This window comes from Haemaphysalis longicornis, unplaced genomic scaffold (genome assembly GCF_048455015.1).
Source record: "Haemaphysalis longicornis isolate Haplotype H1 unplaced genomic scaffold, Haemaphysalis longicornis Haplotype H1 scaffold_63, whole genome shotgun sequence".
NCBI classification, from domain to species: Eukaryota; Metazoa; Arthropoda; class Arachnida; order Ixodida; family Ixodidae; genus Haemaphysalis; species Haemaphysalis longicornis.
Genome location: NW_027526411.1, coordinates 1,494,178 through 1,504,605, shown reverse-complemented (window position 1 = coordinate 1,504,605; position 10,428 = coordinate 1,494,178). Strand labels below are relative to the sequence as shown.

General features: G+C 47.1%; 1 protein-coding gene across 2 annotated transcripts in view; it reads right to left on the bottom strand.

The window, feature by feature from the left end:
• Window positions 1–3,501: 3,501 nt before the first annotated feature.
• LOC144144141 (cytochrome P450 2C28-like) overlaps window positions 3,502–10,428 on the bottom strand; it is a 46,895-nt gene continuing 39,968 nt past the window's right edge. For both annotated transcript variants that reach the window (XM_077675520.1, XM_077675519.1), the window contains 2 exons: window positions 5,687–5,877; window positions 3,502–3,747 (listed from right to left, as the gene is read on the bottom strand). In XM_077675520.1, the coding sequence (XP_077531646.1) occupies window positions 3,575–3,747; window positions 5,687–5,877 (364 nt within the window). In that variant the 3' untranslated portion in view covers window positions 3,502–3,574. The remainder of the gene's footprint in view (window positions 3,748–5,686; window positions 5,878–10,428) is intronic.

Here is a 10,428-nt window from a genome sequence, read left to right as displayed (position 1 = left end):
CGAATTAATTTTTCTACTAAATAAAATCGCGTAAACGCGCCCAGAGTGGTCGTAACATGGCCTGGGGACTCAGGACTACAATTTGCGCAAGTAATCCCGCAATGTTTACATATCACTTCAGTGTCCCTTTAAAGAGCAGGGATACGTGAGTTCGCCTTCAATGGCACTTTTTTAGTGGGAGATTACGTATTTGCACGGATAAAACGAAAGCTTTTTTGTGTTTTTTTCGCATTTTACAGCACAGGCCGCTTTTTGTATGCTTACTTCGTCTATCTCGGTTTTCCTTCCAGCACCGGCGTATGATTACGTTAAATCCTCCTTTTATTTATTGCGAACTCTAATAAAATATCACCAGCTGTTCGTCGGCGCTCGTGTTGATTTGCCTTCTCTTTGTCAAAGTTTTCCGCGCTGTTGCGTAAGGTGGCATGTTTACCCACTAGCCCAGGGTCAAGGTTTACACTCTAAACAAAAAGCTCGTAAAAGGGTAGTAACGACTGTATTTACTAACTCATTACGAACTTTACTACCCAGCAGAACGTACGTAGATCCTGCCACTAAGTATGGCACCGTTACTAGTCTAGACGGTGCACTTAGTAACTGCTGCTTGTTAGATACTAACATTTTCTGTTAGTACAAAATTCAATGAATTATTAAACATAACAACAGCTCTTTTGTTACTCCAAACCGCGATTAAAAAGTTTTGCAAATCCACATGCTCACTTGTATATGCTCACATTAAAATGCATAGTTCTAAAGTTATCGCTAAAATATTAAATTTTTGCATCAAGTCCACCGACTCTATCAGAGGACTTTCCGCTGCTGGCTATAACAGCAAGAAGAGCAGATGTACTTTTAAGTTCCCACTACTGTGGCGTGTCCGGTCGATTCTGATGAGTCATTTCGAGCATGCGTTGGCAGCTCTAGGGGAAGAAGCCTTCCTTTTGCCTTGGTCTACGCGCTTTATAGTGGTCAGGAGCAACATCCTGAGCGTTTCCCTAGTGCCGTACAGAGTTCAGTATAGTTTATGAACTGTTTTTTTGAACACTGGTGAACTTTGTGTTACGTGATTTCTAGCGGCTTGTTGACCACGCCAAAATATCTGTGCAGTGTGTAGAATGATCATGTTGCATGCAAACTGATTGGATAATTCATTGTTCTTCCGGCAGCGCTGTTATCACTAGTCGCTGCACCCTGATTTAATAATAATGAATAAATTCCAATAAATAATAAATAATATAATATAATAAATTCTCTTTACCCCTTGTTTGTTTTCTTGCTCAAGTTATTTATTGCTTGTCTACGCATGATATGTGCGTGTTGAATGTGTCTGTGTCAGGCTGCGCACTCAGCATATCTACATTGTCACGCGTAGCTTTTTACTTTGTTTATGCATGACCAGTTAGTAAACAGCACTAAGTAGATAGAACTAACTGGTTAGTGTTTTGTCAGTAAGTGCCACAACATTTTTAACAGTGTAGTAAGATATATCTGTGATCCGCCGAGGGGTCTTTTTCAATCGCAATGAACCCAGATTCCCTGCACCCTCGTTACATGGTCCCTCCATACGTCATGGTGTAACATGTACAACAACCAAGCGAGAGGCCTTTAGATTCGTGGCACCCCGAATCAGCTCCTCGACACCCATTGTTTTGCTCAAGCAGGCCTTCCCAAGTTCCACCCAGCCGTCCAACGTAGCTGGTGGTATGGCTGCAAACCTAGCGCCCACGACACTGGCTCCACGCTCTCTAGGCACGTGTGCTTTGCCGGTCGCGTGTCTCCCCGCATCTCAAGCGAAACACATTCCCACGCAAGGTCTGCGCCACGACTACCACGCTGTCAAGAATGCAGCGAGGGTGGAGCGCCAGCCGGTGCGGTGTCCTCGTCGGCAGCGCCCACTGCCAGGAGGTTGTATTCGTGAGCCCCTGCGTAACAGTCCACGACGTCTTGTAGAACATGAGCGTCATTTGAAACAGAGCCACTCAGAACGCTTTAACGAAGCTGTACATTAAACTAACAGATATCACGTTTTTGGCACGCCTTCGCACTAGGAGCTTTCTTCCAGTTCACTGGCAAGTGCTGTTGTCCTAAACAGCCACGCGTAGTTTGTCCTTTCATCACTGTTCCTCGCTGACAGAACCCGATCACACATCCCCGCCATCTTTGCTCGCTTTGGCTCGTTTTACTATCACTGACGCGTCCCTGGCAAATTATTCAGGGACGGCCACACAAAGAAGGAAGCCTTCGGATTACTTGTACTACATATGACTGGCACTTCCCATGACATGCAGTTCAAATAGAGCAACCATTTAAACAGTCCTGTCCCTAAGATACACTAGCGTGCATGTGAGATGATAATGTGTATGTACGTATTGCGTATCTTGCGTGTAAGAGACAGCTGAGGAGGAACTAGGTGTGCAGCTACGGAAGAAGCTCGCGGCGACGGAGCGTTGCATGGGAATGCACGGGGTGACTCCAGCCACAATCCCGACCAACAGGGCAGTCGGATTCCAGCAGCCGAGCGCCAAGCACAGCGTTCACGCTCTGTGACTATTCGATAGCTATTCCGCCGAACCGCTGGTGCCGTAAGCAATTCCGACCGCTTGAAGCCGGAAATGACAGAGTAAGATCTCAGACAGTACTACCGACTACAAAGACATTACCCTCCAGCGCACAGACAACTCCCGAGGTATTACGAAGACCTGTTTGACGCCCTTCACACATACTCTTCCCCCACCCCACCAGAAGCCGCATTCGGCTCATACCCGTTTCCTCTCGCAGAATCGATTGCACGGGGCCCCCGAGACACTCTTGCACGCGGTACGTGGGTGCGACTAAACACCGCTCCAGCACCTGAATACCTATCCTATTCACAAGCTCTGGGGGAGCGCATCGGCCAGCGCCCTCTTCATGGGAAATGTTCAGCTGATCGAGAAGCCGTGGACGGGATCTATGCTCAAAACACTCTTCAAAACCTGGACTGAAAAAGCAAGACGGAAGCCGGGCATCGGTTTCGATACAGACGTTTAGTCATTTTATTCGGCCGGTAATCCACGCTAGCCTTCCCATCTTTGCGCGCTACGCTATAAATGTAGGCGGTACAACCGATAACGGAAGAAGGCTACAATACACATCAGTGTGACTATGCATTGTAGAGAAAATACTTTTATGGCATTTCCTGACGTAAACAGTCTTTGCTATACCAGTTTCGAAAATATGGAATAAAAACACAGACCAGGAAAAATCACGTGTTATTCCACACGACGCGATAAAACTATACCTACAATACGTTGCGGGAATTCATTGAAGGAAACATTTCTTTTTTCTAAATACCAATAAGGACGGCTCCAGCTCACTGTGGCTTCAATAACTGCTTTCAGTTTTTTTTTTGCCTGAGAAAGACAACTATATAAGACGCACTCCTAAACAATGTAACCGCTTTCAGTGTTGTGCTCACGATTTAAATGCAAGAGAGAAACACACAAAAAAAACTGAGAAGCAACCTTCAGAACAGAGTCTTCTCTGCTAAAAAAGTTTTATTGAAGAAGCTGGTGTTTTTTATGCAGGGCCAACCCACTCATCGTGGGGTAAATATGAGCTTGTAGTGATTTAGCTCCTCAAGGGGTATTTCGCCGTCGAGTTCAGGAATCTTTCCCAGTTCTGGTACAATACGGTACTTCTGGAGAAGGCACGTGATGTACAGGAAGATCTCCACGACTGCCAAAATCTCGCCAGGGCACATGCGTTTTCCTGAAAACAAAGAAAATGTAGAACGAAAAGGTATGATTTAAGCACCCACACAAACGATTACTGTGAAGTGCTTTAAAAAACCAGGTCGTCTTTGTGAACACCTTTATAATTTCCAAAATAATGTTTTGGGCACGTATAAGTTGTATGACCCTTGCTGCTCGCGCTGTGCAACGCCGCTGTTCTTTCGCTTCAAGCTACGTTGAGGCCAGCTGATCCGGTAATTTGGGCCACTTGAGGTGAACACAAAACAAAATATACTGTGTATTACGCGGGGAGATGTTCGTCATAAAATAATTAATAGGTTAGAAACACATATTCGGCACCCACGATGGAAACATCCCGGGGCCTCTATTTTATTTGCAGAATGAAAAACGTCTGTGCATAATGCACAAAAATACTTCATGAAGGCATTGTGAACATGTCGTCACCTCACCGGCAATGTATTCAGTGAAACAACCAAGGGAAAGCTAGACATCGTGAAAATAAACAACCCAGACAAAACAAAACGGACAGGGTACATACCGTCTCTAAAAGGTCATTTCGCGAGCACACCCTTCGGGGTTTCTTCTACTTTCGAATGCTGTGAACTGTGAGCATCTCTAGAGCTTCCTTCAAAGGTAGCGGTCTTGCACGCACGACACGAGCAATATAAAGCTGCAAGTCAGCTCCCCACGCAAAGCCAGCACAACCGTTCGAACCACCAACCTCCTCGGGTACACACATCCAAATCTTTTGGCTTGAAGCCATCGCAGAACCTCACTCCATCCCTGTCCCCCTTCTCTTCAAACGTGCTTCTCCAAAAAATGTTCCTCCTCCTTCTACCATTTGTAAACGTTTACGGCAGGTTCTTCGGCCTGCTAGTTAAGATACGTGCCCGAACGCTAGGTTCTGCCAGCAAGAAATCTTGTGCTTGTGCGCGCGGTCTTATTCCGACTGTTCGTTCCAATGAACAGCATGTCGCGGGTCATACGGAGCAGCTGGAGGGTGCCATGTCACCGTAACAAAATTCATTTATTTACCTGCTACACAAATTGCGCTTTTTTTAAACGTTGGGTGATCAACATATTCCTGTATCCTTCAAAGATTTGACGCCTAGGAGTTCTTCAAAATAGCAGTTCTTCAAAAACTGCTGGCACACTGCCCTATGATATCGGGGTAAAACCCGCGGTTTTTTGAAGCTATAGTTTTTGAAGCGATATTTTTTTTCTGCGCCGCAAGTGCTCCTGGCAAATGCATCGTACAGAGTGCAACCTTGTTATGACGTAGATCGCTTGCCTCCTTGCTACCCATGTCACTAGGCTCGTGTAAAGGAATTCTTGTTGCAAAACTCAGCAAAGAGCGCAACGTGTATGCCTCATTAAATACTTAACAAATGTTGGCTCAGGTCTCTGATCTCATAACGAGTGCTTGAATAAGCCGCAAGTGTCTGCGTTTCGAAATTTCGGTTATTTAACGCAACAAGCTACAGAGCTACAACGCGCCAAAGCTACCAGACGTGGCGGAAGGCTACAGATTATTCTCAACCACCCCGAAAATCTATAGCCGGGGGCCGAAATCTTATCACCCGAGGATTTTCGTTTGTGGTCTCCAGCAGGAAAAACGGTCACTCCAGTCGGGAGCATACCGACATCTTGGAGATCAGCAGCACAGCTTCTTAGCCGCCAAACCGCGTGGCGGCTTTGAAACGACGGTCGCAGAAATGCAACAATCTGGTATTCCCATGCACGAATCTCGTATACAGATACTCAAGTTGCTGAATCATTGTCACAACTGTATGGCCTTCCGCTGCCTAAAGAAGTTTCTCTAAAAAATCATTGTTAATCACAGTCGGGGCTTGTATTAATACGTCGAGGAGGCGAGCTTACAAGAGCAAACAGTCATGCATTGTTCAAACTGCGAGCTCATTCAGTGAGTGATACGCAAGCTTGGCGTGTCTTACCGATAGAGAATGGCATAAGGTACTCGGGCTTTGGATGGATGAGCGTTCCATCCACGTTTAAAAATCGAGACGGGTCGAACTTGTAGGGCTCCTTCCACAGCTTCGGGTCATGATGCACCGCGTAGATGTTCGGGAATATTGTTGTCCCTTTAGGTATGAAGAACTCGTCTACAACGGTCTCTTCACTGGTTCTGGAACATTAGAGAAAAAAGCAGTGAATTGTTAAGAGCGCAGATTCGCCACTTGAAAAGGCGCCAACATGGGAGGTTTCAGGTTTGGCTATTTATCTGTATGAAAATGAGTGTTATTGACGTTTTTTCTGGGAACCTTGGTTTTGTGCTGGTGCTTTGAATGCGGTATAAATGAGTTGGCAAGATTTTCTTTTGCTGCGCTAAATACGTCACATCCAGCGAAAACTGCGTTCATTTCTACTCATAAAGCGTTGTTCAACAAGCGCTTGTTGGTTGGTTTTGATTGATTGTAGGGTTTAACGCGCCGACGCAACACAGGCGATGAGGCGCGCCGTAGTGGAGGGCTCCGGGTTAATTTTGACCACCTGGGGATCTTTAACGTGCGCCGAAATCTCGTACACACCCGCGTTTTTGCTTTTCGCCTCCATCAGAAAAGCGGCCGCCGCGGCCGGGAATCGAACCCGCGACCTCGTGCTCAGCAGCGCAACGCCTTAGCCACTGAGCCACCGCGGCGGGTTGTTGTTGGTTGGTTTTATTTTGGCTTCAAGGTAGTCTACGCTCCTAGGGTTCGGCCTGTGACTGATTGATTACTTTGGTGGTTGCTTGGTGCATCCAGACAGTACGTATAAGAACGCACGTTGCAGCAGCATATGTTTCCGTTCATAAACTGTTGTCTGTTACAACTTTTGTGGCTAAAGTATCATTTTAAGGCGTTCCTATCGTAAACATGACGCCCACATGTATGATATTGTATGACCGCTGCCTCTGCGGGCCTGTAGAAGACCTTCCGTCATCATCAAGATCAGCAGCCTACTCAGGCCCACTTCAGGGAGAAGGCCTCGCTCATTGGCCTCCGCCTGCTCCTATGCTACGCTGCTCGAATTCACAGTTTACCCCCGACTCTTATATCATCCCTCGAATGGAATAGTGGCCTTCCCCTCCTTCTAGAACATCTCTTGGGAGAAAGAGAGAGAGAAGAGAGAAAGCTCTTTATCAGAGGAAAGCAGAGAGGTTTGCCGGCATGTTAACGCCGACATGCTACTCTGCGGGATATCGGAGGAGGGAATAAAGTTGCAATAGGAAGAAAGGCGGAAGGGAGAGAAGAAAGTACAAAATAAAAGAAGTAAAAAAAAGAGGTAGCGTGTGCGTTAGGGACCATCAGTGCGACACGTGAAAAGTCTATGGACGATTGTACAGTGCAAGGATGGTCTGGTACTATATCAGCTCGGCGACGCCGATGTCATTGAGGTATTCAAATAATGCGGTTAGCACTTTACGCTGAGAGGAGAGAGATGGCCATGGTCCCAGAAGTGCTTTTAAAGTCAAAGAACTGTGGTTGAGGCACTCGATCTTCTGTGCGAGGTTGTTCCTTGCTTGAAAGTATGTAGGGCACTCCAGTAAAATATGCTCGACGGTTCCTGGTGAACCGCAGTTGTCACAATAGGGATTCGAGGTTAGGCCAAGGCGATAGCGGCAGATGTGTGTTAGTGCCACGTTGAGACGTAAGCGATGGAGCAAAGTCTCTAGCCGACGTGGAAGTCGCTCCGGTAGCCTCAGTGGAAAAGTTGGGTCGACATGATGCAGGAATGGGTGCTGGTTTTCCGGGAGAGACCACAAGGTGCTTCTTTCACTGAAAACAAGCTCCTTTGCTAGTCTCGAGGCATCGTGCTTCGTGAAAAAAATGTTCCTCACGTTCCGCAGTCGTAATCCTCTCTTGGCAGCCTCATCTGCTTTTTCATTGCCTATGATGCCGCAGTGGGCAGGGATCCACTGCAGTATCACGCGGTGCGGGGCGACACAAACTAGATGATTTAGGTAAGAGACATCGCGGGATGTATGTTCGTGAATGCTGAAGCAGCTGGCACGTCGAAGTGTTTGCAGTGCTGTCTTCGAATCCGTGAATATTACCCACTGTGCTGGATGCTCGCAGAGAATGTAGCGAAGTGCTTGTTTGATGGCATGAAGCTCAGCAGATGTAGATGACGTTGGGCGCTCAAGACGGTATGACAGTGCTCGGCCGGTGAATGAAATGAAGAGCCCAAAAGAACTGCAGTCAGGCGCAGATGATACATCTCTTGGTGTACACTCTGCTACCCTAATTGTCCACTGGTTGTCCGTTCGCCTTACAACATAGCCAGCCCAGGTCCATTTCGTTTTTTTTATATTTTAACTGTGATATCTCCTACTCTAGTTTTTTTTTCTGATAAGGGTAGCTCGTTTCCTGTCCCTAAGGGCTACTCCTAACATTATTCGTTCCATAGCCCGTTGAGCCTATCTAAGCTTGCTTACATCGGCTCCGTATATCATCACCGTTTAAGCTCCGGTTCATCTCCGTATATCATCTCCGTATATCATCACCGGCAGTACGCACTGGTTGTATATATTTTCTTTTGAGTAACAGAGGTAGCTTATTTTTTCATTATTTCAGAGTGCTTGCCTAGTACTCCCCAACCCATACGTATTCTGCGCCAGATTTCTCTGTCGTGATTGAGGTCAGCACCAACCGTCTGTCCAAGGTGCTTGAATTCTTTTACTTCTTCTAGAGGTTCCTTTCTTCAGCTGAAGAGGGCGCTTACGGCATGCTTATTCTTTATTGTATTAGATTTATTCATATTTATTTTTAGTCCCACCATGGCCATACTTTTTGATTGTAGTTCCTCAGGCATTTCTCGCAGGGGTTCTGCAGTCTCAAAAAGCGATACTGTGGCGTCTGCAAACCTCAAATGACTCAAGTATTGTCCGTTTATCCTTAATCCTGTGTTTTCGCAGTCGCTTTGCTTGTGAAGTGTTACACTGCCCATTTATCTCTTATATATGTAGTCTAAAAGCATTATGTAGGTTTATTCTATTATCCGGTCCTTTTAATCTTTCAGCACGGCGGCGCGTTGTACTGTGTCAAATGCTTTCTCATCGTCAATAAATGCCATCTGTCCACGGCATTAGCACGGTTTAGTGTATCCTGCGGATTTTAACGCAACGCTTTCTACCTCTACCAGCCAATGGTTCTTTCGTGGCGTGCGGGACAAGAAACCCCCACCGCGACTATAGAGGCGGAGGGTGCTTTTCACTCACGGAGCCCAATGTAGATGGCGCGGCGATAGGGCGCAATTACCCAGGGTTCCCCGCGCTCACCCCGGCGGGCGCGTCGGCGGGGCCCTTCCGTCAGCTTTGTCGTCTGCTTTAGCGCCGGTGTTGGGTCTGTTTTGGCGCGGCTTCGCGTCCATTACGTGCCTACTTCGCACGGCTTGATTAACGTGTTCGACAGCACCTCCTCGGTAACGGGGACCCGACGGCATAAGTGGTCGTACGGCAAAGATACGTTAAGGATTGGTTTGCAGGGCGTAAAAACAAAATGCAGAGAGCACTTACAGACATCTGGCCGCTGGAGAAACGCCACCTTTTGCGCACTGCTTGTCACGAATGGGTCTGCAGTTTCTGAATTGCTGAATACCGATTCGGTTGTGTTTTAATAAGTATTACAAAAGACGAATGGAGCAACTGGTTCTGATGAATAGCGATTATAAAGTTCCCTCAGCTTTCACCGATTCTTAAACTTACGAAAATATTTATTTAATTCTGTCTAAATCGAAATTGTTGAACGGGTGCATGCATGCCGCAGGATCTGGACTGCGGCATGCATGCACCCTGTCCATGATGGCATCGCTACTTGCGGGAAGGGCTCTTCTCCGAAAAAACGTCATCAGCCAGAACTTTCCCTGCGGTTGAACTTTGTCAACACCGTTGCCCCATAGAAAACATTTCCCAAGAGTAAAATACAGATCCGGAAAACGGTAAACCGTCGATACCTACCACTGAAGACCAGAAGCTGCACAAGAGGGTTCAAGATTGACAGGGAATGAGGGGAGGCCGTATTGCCATGTCCTAGAGTCGTGCACCATCGGCGTCGAAAGTGTGCACACCTGTGGTCTCGTCATGTGAATACCAGTACATACCCTCGGTCTTTCTTCCCATTACTACGACGCTCGGCCCTTATCAAGCTGCAACGAAGATTGACGCACAGGTGGCAGCAAAAACTATGAGACCTACCAATGTGACATTACCGTTACGACTCGGGTCAGTAAATCAAAACGTTAGAATCACGGACTAGTTCATTTCCAATGATCTTCTCGCGGGCGGGAGTAAAAGATGTACGAGCTGGTCTGAAGTGACGATGGGTACAGCGACCTTTGGTACCAGATGAAACATCGTCGTCAGTGGTAGCTACACCTGCCTGCGCACCGACTGGAGAAGCATTTGTTTCTCCCAGTTATCGAGCCACCACACCAGGGAGTGGCCTACCACCCATCGTGCACCGACCATCATGGCCTTCTGCGGATTGCGCTGCGAGTCGAAGGGCGAAGCTGGAAAAAACGGTGTAAGTGTTCGATGACTTAGACGAAAGGGCGATATCCTACGTTAGCTACCGTCAGGCTCTGTTTGCGAAACGTGGCAGCAGAGTCGTCACGCCACCAAGAAAAGCAGCAACGTCACAATTCGCTACATAAGAATACCTGCGTGCTTCCCATCTGCTTATAGAGGACTCGCACGCTC